At 44.6% G+C, this 14577-nt stretch overlaps 3 protein-coding genes across 6 annotated transcripts in view; 1 reads left to right on the top strand and 2 right to left on the bottom strand.

Annotated features, from left to right (window-relative positions):
* The window catches only part of kntc1 (kinetochore associated 1), a 193764-nt gene extending 184350 nt beyond the window's left edge, over positions 1 to 9414 (top strand). For all 4 annotated transcript variants that reach the window (XM_084323934.1, XM_084323935.1, XM_084323933.1 and 1 more), the window contains 2 exons: positions 7821 to 7921; positions 9163 to 9414. In XM_084323934.1, the coding sequence (XP_084180060.1) occupies positions 7821 to 7881 (61 nt within the window). In that variant the 3' untranslated portion in view covers positions 7882 to 7921; positions 9163 to 9414. The remainder of the gene's footprint in view (positions 1 to 7820; positions 7922 to 9162) is intronic.
* A 103-nt stretch (positions 9415 to 9517) lies between these two features.
* LOC311235626 (hydroxycarboxylic acid receptor 2-like) lies at positions 9518 to 10515 on the bottom strand (the record flags this gene model as incomplete). Its single annotated transcript, XM_084323089.1, has 1 exon — positions 9518 to 10515. One exon carries the CDS (start codon positions 10513 to 10515, stop codon positions 9523 to 9525), a length of 993 nt encoding a protein of 330 aa, XP_084179215.1. The 3' UTR covers positions 9518 to 9522.
* A 2946-nt stretch (positions 10516 to 13461) lies between these two features.
* LOC311235625 (hydroxycarboxylic acid receptor 2-like) lies at positions 13462 to 14082 on the bottom strand (the record flags this gene model as incomplete). Its single annotated transcript, XM_084323088.1, is given in 3 exon segments — positions 13462 to 13745; positions 13748 to 13841; positions 13843 to 14082. Coding segments are annotated over 3 exon segments (618 nt in total).
* Between the last annotated feature and the right edge of the window lie 495 nt (positions 14083 to 14577).

Genomic DNA, 14577 nt, shown 5'->3' with positions numbered 1-14577 from the left:
AAGGCTGGACAAAATGGAAGATGTTTATCAAGTAAATGGACTGCATTTATATACTGTAGCACTTTTATCCAAAGCGCTTTACAACATATGGCTCACATTCAATTCACTCACACATTCACACACCAACGGCAGACAAGGTGCCAACCTGCTCATCGGGAGAAGTTAGGGGTTAAGTGTCTTGCTCAAGGACACTTAGACACGCTGCCCGGGAGGAGCCGAATAGAACCGCGAACCCTCTGAACGACCGCTCTACCTCCTGAGCCACTGCCGCTCCCACTGATCCACTGTCTCTCCCACTGATCCACTGTCTCTCCCACTGATCCACTGTCTCTCCCACTGATCCACTGTCTCTCCCACTGATCCACTGTCTCTCCCACTGATCCACTGTCTCTCCCACTGATCCACTGCCGCTCCCACTGATCCACTGTCTCTCCCACTGATCCACTGTCTCTCCCACTGATCCACTGTCTCTCCCACTGATCCACTGTCTCTCCCACTGATCCACTGTCTCTCCCACTGATCCACTGTCTCTCCCACTGATCCACTGTCTCTCCCGCTGATCCACTGTCTCTCCCGCTGATCCACTGTCTCTCCCGCTGATCCACTGTCGCTCCCGCTGAGCCACTGTCGCTCCCGCTGAGTCACTGTCGCTCCCGCTGAGCCACTGTCGCTCCCACTGAGCCACTGTCGCTCCCACTGAGCCACTGTCACTCCCACCGAGCCACTGTAACTCCCACCGAGCCACTGTCGCCCCCATCCAGTATGTTCACTAATGTTTCAACAACATACAGCCAGAGAGTTGTCACGGTTACACAATTCATGTGCTTCATGGTTCCTGGTGCAGAGTGGGAACACCTGTCGCATACATCACTGTCAGTTCTTTCAGTCTAAATCTGCACTCGGGTGTAAAGTAGACTCTGTGCAAACTTAACATGAATCAGCTAATGAGCAAGGTTCTTGGAAGAGGAGAATATATTATTCCACGTCTTAGACTAGTCCAGTTAAAATCCTAGCTCGTCGAGGTCTGTGGATACAAACCCAGACGTTATAACAGAATGAAATTGTTTTAGAGGATGTGAAACTATAGGTGAGTCCCAAGGTGCTCCATACGTTTCTCAGGGCAGTACAGAGTTTAAGGTAGAAAAACCACGAGGAGCCTGGTAGAGAATAAGACCCTTTAAGGTCTTTGAAGGAACGGAGACATATACAGTATATACCCTGGTTAGCCCATTGGGGGAAGTTGAAAGGCATGGAGCCAGTAAAAAAAAAGTATTATTCCATCACTTGGGTCTCCTGAAAGGCGCTTCTTTTTTTTTCTTTTTTTTTTGCATTCATCTAAAAATGTTTGGACCTTATGGTGTTCTTGTTCTGTTCTTGACTTATTGTTATGTTTTCTTCTTGACTTGTTTAAAGAAGACCTGTACCAGACTGCTTCAAATATAGAAGTAAAGGTGCGGCCGGGTAGCACAGCGGACTAAGCGTCTGTCTACCACCGCAGAGACAGTGGGATCGAATCCGGCTGCAGCAGTCGTCCATACTGACACAATTGGCAGTGTCAGCGGGTGGAAAGCCGGTGGGGTGGGTCCTGGTCGTTGTAAACAGCGACTCCTACAGGTCGATCAGGGCACCTGCACAGCGAGGGAGGGAACTGGGGGAGGTAGTGTGAGCCTCCCACACGTTACACTTCCCCAGTGAGAGTCCTCGCTGTCAGGTGAAAATAGGCTGCTGGCTGTCTCCACATGTATCGGAGGAAGCATGTGATAGACTTCAGGGCTCCCTAGACCGGCAAGTGGGCGGCAAATGCGCGCAACGACCAGGAAGGGGAGGGGGGAATTGGCATAACGACTAAATTGGGATGGGAGAAAAATACAGAAAAATAGGAGGAGAAAAAAGTAGATAACATTTTTTTTAAATATATAGAAGTAAAGAAATGTCACTATAATGTAACCCAACCTGTAATATAACTCTTCTATAATACCGTGTGCAGGACCTTTTCCTTGTCTCAGTTTAACCAGAGGCCACAGGACAGTATGTGGTCTCAGTGGAGGTCTGGTCCTCTACCAGGGGCCACAGGACAGTATGTGGTCTCAGTGGAGGTCTGGTCCTCTACCAGGGGCCACAGGACGGTATGTGGTCTCAGTGGAGGTCTGGTCCTCTACCAGGGGCCACAGGACAGTATGTGGTCTTGGTGGAGGTCTGGTCCTGTTCCTTTGGTGAAGAACTGCTAGATTCAATGGGCCTCATTCAAGAATACTCTCTTATTTGAAGAATAAGAAAAGCCACCGCCACATTCATCAAGCCGTTCTTAACGTCCAAATCTGTGCTTAATCAGGTGTCTTGCATTATGAATCCCACTCATTCTTAAACTGAAATGCGCGTTCGCGCTCAATGCATTTGCATACAGACACGCCCGCCATCTCCTTATAAGGCGAATGAGGCGTGTGTAAAACAGCCGTGGTTCGGCATCTGATCCCTGTCTGATCAACAGGAAGCGATTTGCGACTGATCTCAAAATGACACACACACGTCTCACATGACTCGCGACTCAGTGCATGTGTCTCACATGACTCGCGACTCAGTGCATGTGTGTGTGTTCCTGTGGGTCGCTCATCGCATGTGTGTGTGTTAATCTGATGACAAATAAAGACTTATACCGTACTGTATAGTGCGAAATAAATCGTTCCAGCAAAGTAGGCTTTGTCAATACTGAACGACTGCGCGCTTGTCAAGAACCAATTGTGCATGTATATGCTGCAGTGCTGATCCTATGCTCTCTCCTTTCAGAGAGAGATGACAGGTGACAGATCCAGTATTTTCGAACCTATAGGTTGGTTCGGAAATACCGGATCTGTCACCTGTCATCTCTCTCTGAATGGTCCCTGTGGCTAAAACCCAGAGTGCGCTCAGAACTTGTAGAGAGGGGAGGAGAGGAGAGGTTGTAAATATACATACGGCCTGGGCAGCCAGCATCTAACTTCTCACAGCAATATATAATCCATTTCAGAAGCAGAAGCAATTGTTATTGAAAAGTTCTGTGTTTATAAAGTCGTATAAAGTCGCAATTGACCAATTGTTTGGTTTCAACCCATGAACTCCTTCCTCTCTCACCTTGGCTTTTTATATATTTATATTTGTATCTACTAAAACTGTATTGTATTATATTGTTTGTTTTGTAAAGTGTCTTTGAGCATTAGGAAAAGCGCTATATAAATCGAATGTATTATTATGAATGGTAGGCTTTTTTTAAATGTTTCTCATCTGGGTAAGAGTTTCTTATCTGGGTAAGAGCGCTCTCGACCACTCTTAGAATTTGGTCTTGCCTGAGAGAAAAGCAACAATAAGAAAACATTGCTGAATCCCAGGTAAGAACAAAATAAGAGGAAATGCTAGTTAAGAACGAAATATGTTCTTATATCGCTTCATGAATGAGGCCCAATGTTATCCCCGAAGAGGACAGGCTCAAGATTCAAGAGTTTATTCATCACATACAGTACATACCAGGGCATACAGTGAAATGCGGTTGGCCATGCCCGCTACGAGTGTGCAATAAAACAATAGTAATAGTAGTAATAAAATGTACTCATGTACTTCATGTGATTTAATCAAATCGAAAATGAAATCCTCTTCTTTTTACTGCCTATTCTATAATCATTTGAGAGTGAATAGGGTACAGTAAGGGGGTGTAATGTGTATATACAGATATATGATGCATATGTATTTGATTTATGTTTGATTATAGTATCTTGTAAGTCAATATAATACACCACCAGCCCAGGCACCAAAAAGGTACATACATAGGCTACTGGATTGAAAAGATAGACAAAATAACTAGTTACAATTAAAGAGACACTTCACCAAAATAAATGCTGATTTATTTTGCACATAATCTCACACACATCCAAAAACCCTAAACAGTTTTGCACACATTATTTAATCTCGATAACTGTCAAATAAATTAGTTTGAATGTGGCCACCAGTGGTGTCATCTGGGACATTGGACCCTTGTGTTGTGTTAATGTTGGTTTTTGGATGTGTGTGAGATTATCTGGATGCAATCCTACCTGGAGGAGAGAGAGCAGATGGTGGAGGTAAACGGTACCCTATCCCCCCCCCTCACAGTAAGCTGTGGTGTTCCACAAGGAAGCATACTAGGTCCGCTACTGTTCCTAATTTATGCAAATGACATGTCGTCAGCTTGTGACTGCAACTTGTTCCTGTTTGCGGACGACTCAGCCCTGCTGGTCTCTGACAAGAACAAGTTACAGGTTGAAAAAACCCTCAGCTCAGAACTAGGCAAAATATGCATATGGCTCGCTGATAACAAACTATCATTACACATGGGCAAAACAGAGTCCATTCTCTTCGGTTCAAATAACAAACTCAGCAAGACCGACGGCTTCTCAGTTACAGTGGGTGACAATATTGTCACAAGGAAAGAAGATATTACCTACCTGGGTTCCATCCTAGAGGCAAATCTTTCCTGGCATCCAATGTAATAAAAAAAGTCAACCAACGAACTCTATTCTTGTACCGGATCTCCTCACTGGTAAACAAGAATACCCTGAAGACTCTAGCAGGAGCACTCATTCAAGGGTACTACGACTATGCTTGCACCTCATGGTACCAAAGCACCTCAAAGGCGCTAAAAACAAAATTACAAACATCTCAAAACAAACTGGTCAGACTACTACTTGACCCTTACTCCTAGAACCAACCTCACCCCTGCCCACTTTGACAACCTAGGATGGCTTAGAGTAGACGACAGAGTACAGCTACTTGCAATGGGCCTGGTCTACAAGATACACTACACGACCAAGGTACCCATGTACATGTCAAAATACTTCCCAAAGGTCAGTGAATACCACGATCACAACACCAGAGGAAGCTCCACAAATCATGTTAAACCCAGATTCGGCTCAAACAAGGGACTAAACACGTTTCGCAATTATGCCACATCAATGTGGAACGCCCTACCCAAAGCTGTAAAGGAATGTGAATCGCTACCCACTTTCAAAAACACTCTCAAAAAACACTTACGGGAGACTGCAATTCGAAACTGGCCCCTGTAAATGTCCTAACACAACCCCCTCCAATGTACAGAAAAAATTAGCAAGTATGGTCTTGTCAATATTCCAATGTACAGTTTTGCTTCCAATGTACAGTTTTGCTGGTTTGACATAATGTAGTATTCCCAGTATACCCCACTGGTAATGACTTCAAAGCAGGAAAATGACATCTCTTTAGCAAATGATCTCAATACCTTCTATGCAAGGTTTGAGTCTGGGAATAACACCAGCCTACGAACCACTGCAATGGAGGGGGGGGACACTGCTGATGGAGACTCAGTGTTCAGGGTAACAGAACATGAGGTGAGGAGGACCTTTAAGAAAGTGAATATCAAGGGCGGCTAGGTGGTGTAGTGGGCAAGGCACTCGCCACCAATGTGGAGACGCTGGGTTCGCGTGTTCGAATCCAGCTCTCCACATTGTTTTCAGTTTGGCTGGTTGTCCGTACTAATACAATTGGCAGTATTAGAGGGTGGGAAACTGATGGGTGGGGATCGGGCGTTGTGGACAGCGACTCCTACAGGTCGGTTGGTGCGCCTGCGCAGTAGAATCAGGAAGTGTCGGGGGCAGTGTGAGCCTCCCACGCGTTACTCCTCGCCACTGAGAGATCGAGCTGCGCAGGTGAAAAGATGCGACTGCTGTTACCTCAAGTACCGGAGGGGACTTGTGCTATGTATGACTTAGTCCACATTGCAGCCGGCTTGTGGGAGGCAAGAAACAGCGTTCGTGACAGGGGAGGGTTGAATTGGATGATACGAAAATTGGGATGGGAGAAAATATAGAAAAATGGGAGAAAAAGTGGATAAAAAAAAAAAAAAAAAGTGAATATCAGGAAGGCAGCAGGACCGGACGGTACCCCCGGCCGCGTCCTAAAAGTCTGTGCCGCCCAACTGGCCCTGGTATTCACCGACATATTTAACCTGTCCTTGGAACAGGCTGTCATCCCCACCTGTCTGAAGAAGTCCACTATTATCCCTGTACCCAAAAAATCCAAGCCTGCTTGCCTCAACGACTACCGCCCTGTAGCTCTTACCTCCATAGCCATGAAGTGCTTTGAGAAGCTAGTAAAGGGCTACATCTGCTCCTCCCTCCCCATCAACCTGGACTTACTTGACTTAACTTTGACTTAAGCCTTTGCACTCCCTGCGGAGCATAGGCCACTGGCCATCAACCTGGACCCCCTGCAATTTGCATACCGCCCCAACAGGTCCACGGAGGACGCCATAGCCCATGTGCTGCACACAGCAGCATCACACCTGGACAAGAGGCAGGGGAACTATGTGAGAATGCTGTCATCGACTACAGCTCAGCATTCAATACCATAGTCTCCTCCAAACTCATAGCCAAGCTCAGGGACCTGGGCTTGAACTATGACCTCTGCCAGTGGGTCTTGGACTTCCTGACGGGCAGACCCCAGGTGGTGAGAGCAGGCAACTGCACCTCCTCATCCATCACTCTCAACATAGGGGCCCCCCAGGGCTGTGTTCTGAGTCCCCTCCTCTACTCCCTGTACACACATGACTGTGTGGCACAGCAGAACAACAACACAATCATGAAATTTGCTGACGACACAGTAGTGGTGGGCCTGATCTCTGCAAACGACGAGAGGGCCTACCTGGAAGAGGTCAAGGTCCTAGCGGGATGGTGTCAAGAGAACAGCCTCTCCCTGAACGTCAGCAAAACAAAGATGATTGTGGACTTTAGGAGGTCGGGGGTCAGGGACTACAGCCCCCTCAGCATCGACGGGGCACCGGTTGAGAGAGTGAACAGTTTTAAGTACCTCGGAGTCCACATATCCGAGGACTTGACATGGACCACACACATTGACAGTGTTGTGAAGAAGGCACGACAACGCCTCTACTTCCTCGGGCGCCTAAGGAAGTTCCAAGTCAGTCAGAAGATCCTTAAGAACTTCTACTCATGTACAATAGAGATCATCCTGACAGGCAATATCACCTCCTGGTTTGGGAATAGCGCCGCACAAGACCATAGCAGACTACAGAGAGTGGCCCGTTCAGCCAAACGCACAATTGGAGGGGGGCTTCCCACTCTCCAGAACATTTACAACAAGCGGTGCATGGGTAAGGCTAAGAGAATTATCAAAGACTCCAGCCACCCAAACAACTGCCTCTTTGAACTGCTGCGGTCAGGCAAGCGATACCGGAGTCTCATGGCAAGCACAGAAAGACTCAGAGGAAGCTTCTATCCCCAGGCCATCAGGATACTCAACGAACAATAACACTATGTAACAACCATCAAATGCACTCACAGCACACACATCCACACGCACACACTCACTTTAAACAAACAACTCACTGCAGCACCCACTTTACCCACTTTAGAACACCTAAACACACTTTATATTTATTGGTAAAGAATTTGCACTACAACCCATACCTCATTACACCTTACTGTAAATTGTACCTAAATTGTACCTCATCCCATTTCTGCTTTGCACTGTATAGTATATTGTATGGTAACTCGGTTACTTCTACTCTGCATTGAACATTGTACATATGTACATACTGAACACTTGTGTCTACGTACTTTACTTCTATTTTATACTTGCTATACTTATTTTATTTTATACTTATCTGTCTCTGGAGCGTAACAGAAAGAAGCATTTTGTATAAAAGTATTCTGTACTTCTGTATGACAACTAATAAAGAAACTTGAACTTGAAACTTGCCACTTTTATGCACTTGGTCCCTCATATGACTATACTAATGCATTGTTGTTTTTCCTGATGTTTAGTGAAGAGGATGCCGACTCCCTTGCTCGTGAATACCTGAAATGCAGAGAGCATAAGAGATAAACCTCTGACTGTGTGCTCTTCTGTCCCCAGTGCCCTGAAGGTGAGCAGAGTTCATATCCTATGACCAATAGAAGTAGTAGTGATTGACCAATATGGATTTTGCTTTTAAATTACTGGTATTGAAGACCAATATTTTGTCTGTCAAAATGTAGCAACGTTTTGGAGCAATATTTAGCCTCTTTTCGAACTAGCTGGACATGGTTGACATCAACAGATACAGATGTGGTACCAGCTAAGATGTCAGTGGACCAATATCCAAATTTTGATATCGACCGATATAGTAAAGGAGGAAAAAGATAATTGAATATATATATATAGAGTCCTTGTGTTGTGTTAATTACAGTACATCTAATTACATCTTTCTATTGTCCCTATAAAAACATTAATAACCCAATATCAGTCGTAGCCTAATAAGTAAAGATGTAGTGTGGTATAAACTTGGCTGACTTTTAGTACAGGAAAAGGTTGATCTGCCTTTTTAAGCTTATATAAACCTTTATGATAGAACTACATTGCATAATGTTTGAATATAGAAAGTACAATCACTCTTGTGTTACATGATAGGTTTAGCTTAATCTGTATGTTCTCATACAGTCTTGCAGAGTTTGATCTGTAGATGCAAAATATATTTGAATGAAATATCAATTGTGTATGAAAAATATAGGTTTGATTTACCGCAATGTTTACAAACATTACCTACATAAACAAGCACATGTTACAGCCACAGAATACATTTTCTTAAAAGCTCACCTGTACTGTACCTGTCTAGTCTTAGTCCTCCATGTATCAAGAGCTCTTTTTGTTCTTTTTTTAGTAGTGTGGCTACCATTTTTTCTTTCTCTTTAAAAGCAAATGTAGATTTATATCTCTTATATTGGTGGCTGTTTGCTATATGGAGAGCTGACTTGGGTATATAGTTTATCTACCTTTATTTTACAATCTCATCACTGAACATAATGATGTTTGCTATAAAAGATAATGAGGGGGGAGCTCCAGTAGCTCACCACGTACCGCAAGTGCTATTTCAGCGCCGTGGACAACCGCGCTCGCGCGGATCTGGGGCTGAGCGCGTTCGAATCCCGGACGGCAGCCGTGCCTTTCCCAGAGTGTCTTTCCCCCCCATCTGAACCCTTTCAGCCTGCTTCTGTCGGTCGAACTTGACCAAGTATGAATGCGAAGAAAAAGCGATAAACGCTAAAAGAACCAGGTGACTGGTCAAAGTTTAAAAAAGAAAAAAAAGATAATGAGGAGTAATTTCAGTTCCATTTGTTTGTTTTGCAGGAGTTTCTCAAGATGGAAAATGAGGTTTCAGGATGAACACAGATTAGTACATTTGATAAATTACAATTTATGTACAGTATGTCTTGGACATTTAGGGACTATATTAGCTGTTTCATTTTCATCATTTATGTCTTCATGTTTGTGTGTAATTATGCCAATACTGTATTCACTTCGCTATTTCTTACCTTCAAAGTACAGTTTTTAGCATGGGATGCAAACTTTGGCGAAAGTTAAATAAACTTAAAATAAATAAACTGGTTTCACAGTCTGAAAGTTTGTCAAAATCAATTCAATAAGATTCAAGAAAGGTCTCCGATTGCGTCTCAGTGAGGGGGACTATGTTGACCGGTTCGCGAAACGTCACTGCTGCGATACGGTGCAGACGGTCTCCGCAGCAGTAGTACTCAAGACATCGTCGGGGTCCGTTTGCTTAATGAACGCCACGCAGCACGACTTGCTCTGCTTCAAGAACTTCCCAAAGAACCTCTTGAACGGAGGGCTAAAGAAATAGTAGATTATGGGATCCAACATGCTGTTGAGGTAGGTCAAGCTGATGGTAATGTAGAAGGCAGTGTCCAGTGCCTTTTGGACATCACAGTCCCTCTTATTCAGGACAGAAGCGTCCCCCCTGTTCCTCAGCCATATGAGCATCCGCGTGAAGTTGCTCGGGAGGAAGCAGACGACAAACATGACGACCACCGTGCCGAGGCACCTCTGAACCTTCCGGATCTTGACCTCCTTGAGCAGACCCCGGACCTGTAGTTGGCCCGATATCCGCCTGGTGCAGAACACTATGATCCCGAGGGACACAAGGAACTCCAGGATGAACACCGCGCTGTGCAGTTTGCTCTTGTTGGTGAAGCTCTCGCACTTGGTGGAGTTCCCGGCTTCGAAGTGGTGCGAGTCGGTCAGCAGGTGGGCGTTCAGGGAGATGGTCAAGGCCCACATGCCGACAGCGCAGCACACGGCATTGGGGAGGCTCATGGAGTTGACGGGATGGTGGGGACGCACCACGCGCATGTACCTGTCGACAGCCACAATCATCAGGAAGAGAACGCTGCCGCCGCGGTTCATGGCCAAGGTGAACAGCGAGATGTTGCAGAACGCGCCTCCGAACGTCCAGTCGATTCCCGAGATGTAGTAGCTGGCGCGGAAGGGCAGAGCCACGTTGAGCAGGAAGTCGGCCAGCGCCAGGTTGAAGAGGAAGACGGTGCTGCTCTTCCAGTGCTTCAGGTGGAAGCAGAAGATCCAGAGGGCCAGGCCGTTGCCGAGGACGCCCAGGACGAACTCTGTCACCAGCAGCGGAGGTAGCACTTTGGAGAGGAGGTCCCCGTCAACCACACAAGTGGCCATCATTGTGCTCTCTGACCAGTAGCTACCTTTCTGGTGAATGTTGCTGAATCACAAAGAGCTGTCATTTGACTGTTTGGTGTAAAGAAAAAAAATATAATCTTGATTTGGTCCAAGATAGTGAGATTATAAATCATCACCAGAAGATTGCGGAGAAGTGTCCCGTCGGGTGAAATGATAACGGGTCATGTCTGTTCTTTCTCCGGAAGGCTTCCTTTGGAGAATAATAAGTGTAGATAAGAAGAAGACAGCAATATATAGTGTCACCGTCATGCTCAATTACCCTCTGTGTACAGGGCAAATGAAATGCTCCTGTTTAGGGGGGTGTTTAGTGTCTGCATAGAGGTTGACGGACCACAAGTTCGGAGTTCGCAAACTGACTACCGGTACTCTATTTGTGTCGCCATTAACACTTGTTTGTACCCTTTTTTTCTCCACTTTTATTCTTTTTCACAATTGAAAAATAAACATACAGTATATACTTTTCCTAGGCTGCTTTTAGAAAGGTGCAAAAGAAAAAAGTATTGATTAATGAATTTATAATTTTTTAAATGTTGGCGGGTCCAAAATGAATGTTGTTTTTATGTTCACAGTATCCCCTCTGCGTGTTGCTTATTAACAGCGGAGGAGTGCAAGAATGTGACAATGTGACCATGTGACCGCGGCAGCGCGAGAGAGCGGCAGTGCGGAAATAGGCTGTCTATTGCCATTCTCTAAGACAAACGCTAACCTTAACCAGCTCCTTAACAGCGCCTAAACTTAACCCTTCTAACCTTAACCAACTCCGAAACAATGCCTAACCTTAACCTTAACCATGCCTAACCTTAACCTTAACCATAGAAAGAATATTGCCATTCTCTAAGACAAACTCTTAACCTTAACCAGCTCCTTAACAGCGCCTAAACTTAACCCTTCTAACCTTAACCAACTCCGAAACAATGCCTAACCTTAACCTTAACCTTAACCATGCCTAACCTTAACCGGCGAAAGAATACACGTTAAAAAAAAAATTGATGGGATTCGAACTTGTCACCAACGGACCGCAGCGCTGCCAGGTGAGCTAAGCTTCGAATGAAAATCATCGCGGATTACGGCTACATAATGCCGCAAGCTCTGCCGCTCCGCTCTGCGGCTGCCGCGCCTGCCGCGGGGCGTGTCGCAGCCAATCAGGGAAAACGCGGAAGCACTCGGCAGCACTCCTCCGCTGTTAATAAGCAATAAGCATCCCCTCCCTATGGAATGCACCTGATTGGATAAAATGACATGCTGGTGCTCTATTGCGACATCTAGTGGCTGTCGACATCTGACATCTCTATCATCTTTAAAACCTTGCGATACCTTGTCTTATATCTTAGGGACTGCTACTGTATAATTTCATTGAGTTGTAATTAACACAACACAGGGATTCAATGTCCCCAATGATATCACTGGTGGCCATATTCAAACAAATTTACTCAGTACCTGTCAAACTAAATGAATGTGTGCAAAACTGTTCACATAATGTGAGATTATGTGCAAAATAAATAAATCGTTTTTTTGGTAAAGTGCCCCTTTATCTTAATTATAAGAAGAAATTTGTATATTTCCTGGAACATGTATTTCCTTTGATGTGGAATATTCTATTCACTATTGTTTTTCTACGCTGAAATGTTACTGATTATATCAGTGATTGTTGTTTACTTGGGTAATGCACTTAAATACCTGACTGGTGAAAATAATCCATATCCATAAGAGAGCTATATAAATATAATGTGTTGTTATACTGTAGTTATATATTCAAGTTAAAATTTACACTATTTCCATTCATCCAATTTACTGTTTTTGATCAAAACAAGATTTCTGTGGCAAGGAAAAGTAGAAGTACAGTTATGTTCCGGTTCAGTTTGAGAAAATATTGGCAACTAAACTTTAAAGTAGTTGTAGATTAGCTCAGCTTTAGCATCCATTCGGTTTCTCTTTGCAAAAGCAATGCAAACTAATTACTGAGCTGCTGCAGACGGATCCATGAAAACATACATTCAAATCAAATGGGGGTATTTCACCTAAATTTACTTTTGCGTTGTAGTGCTACAAAATTGTACATTTCCCTAAAATGTGCCAAGATATTTTTTCTTGTTTTATTCAATTAAAAGAGATAGAATAACACGGATAAAACAAAGATAAAAACAAGTAATCAGCAGACTAAAAGCGATTACAAAATGACATACAATGGTTATTAATTAAAGCTATAAATTGTCCAAAGGTTGGAAGAGTATCAAACTTTAAAGTGCATTGAAGGGCCTTCCAAGATTAGTTTTAAGTTATGGAAAAGTCAGGAAAGTGCAATATAACTACAGTATCCTATATGACATTGACTGAGATAGTCGAAACAGAACTTAATGACCAGTCATGTTCCTATAACTCTTTAATAATCTCTTTCATTCTGGATGTTTCATTAACATTTTCAGTGGTGTTGTGGGATTGCATTTTCTTTACTTTTGGAGTTAATAAATCAGTACTAAAAAGAAATAAACAACAATCATTTGGCACATTTTAGGAAAATGTCTACTTTTGCAGAATTATAACCTAAACGTCTCAGTGGAATATCCTCTCGTCGTTCTCACAGTTGGCTGATGGCCTGGGAGCCCTTTCCACTGGTGTCCTTGTGTCCAACATTTTGGGAAATTAGCTTACCGTCTTCTCCAGAGAGAGACAAGAAGATGGATACCAGTTTCCTCTCTGCGTTCAGTAGAAAACGATCTGGCTGCACGTTAGCCTAGCTTAGCACAATGAATGGAAGCGGACATGGCCGGTTAGCCTTCGGGAGAGGTGTTAGTTGGACAATCCCTAGGCTAACCGGCCATGCCCGCTGTGCTAATCTAGGCTAACGTGCAGCCAGATTGCTTTCTACTGAACGCACAGAGGAAACTGGTAGCTATCTTCTTGTCTCTCTCTGGAGAAGACTGTAAGCTAATTTCCCAAAATGTTGGCGTGTTCTTTTAAGGCCCTCTTGATCTTGGCATGGTGGGCCAACTGTCTCTCTTTCAGATGGCCAATGATGCGGACGGTGCAGTAGAGAATCACAGTCAGAGGCAGGTAGAAGGAGACGAGAAACGCAAATCTATGCCAGTCCAGGACCCCTCTGTAAATAGCAAAGCTCTCACATTGGTTGCCATTGCTTTTGTCTACGAATAGGCCTGGAGCGGCCATTGAGATGGGGACTACTAACCACAGTCCAAATGCACCGCACAGCAATTGGAGACACTCGTGGAGTTGACGGGATGGTGGGGGTGCACCACACGCGTGTACCTGTCCAAAGCCACTTCCATTAGGAAGAAGATACTTCCACTTGCGGTTCATAGCCAGCAGGAAGAGGGAGATGTTGCAGAATGCGTTTCCAAAGTTCCACACCATCTTTGAGATGTAGCTGGTGCGGAAGGGCAGAGCCACGTTGAGCAGGAAGTCGGCCAGCGCCAGGTTGAAGAGGAGGACGGTGCTGCTCTTCCAGGGCTTCAGGTGGAAGCAGAAGATCCAGAGAGCCATGCCGTTACCGAGGACGCCCAGCCAGGACGAACTCTGTGGCATGGTCATGCTGGACTTCCAAAAGGCCTTCGACACTGTCAATCACTCCATTCTGATTGACAAGCTAAAAGCAATTGGTTTTGATAGTACATCAGTGAGCTGGATGCTATCTGTATGTCATTCATGTATGTCATATATGTTATGATGAATTGAAAATGGGGGACCCTGATGTAAACAAGACTAAAGTCTTTCTCTGGTCTGCATCCCCTTAACAATTGTGTGTATTGAGCCGTACTGTATTGTACCCATTCTGCAATCTGTTAATAAAGTTTTCAATCAGTCACCAGCAGCGGGGGTAGTGCTTGGATGAGAAGATCCACTGTAAAGTTGTAATGTAAGGCCATTTTAAGTCTGGCTCCGTTGGATGTTGGTCACGGAAATAGTGCTGTGAAGACTGAACACTTTTAAGAGATTTGTGGGTGAAAATGCAAGGAGGTGTTACATTTGAGTCACGTATGAAACAGCAGGGTGTAGTTTACACCTTTCTGCCTCTCGGGCTGAAGA

This window comes from Notolepis coatsorum (genome assembly GCF_963971535.1).
Source record: "Notolepis coatsorum genome assembly, chromosome: 10".
Lineage (NCBI taxonomy): Eukaryota > Metazoa > Chordata > Actinopteri > Aulopiformes > Paralepididae > Notolepis > Notolepis coatsorum.
Note: the sequence above shows the minus strand (reverse complement) of the source record. Positions and strands in the feature narration are given on the sequence as shown.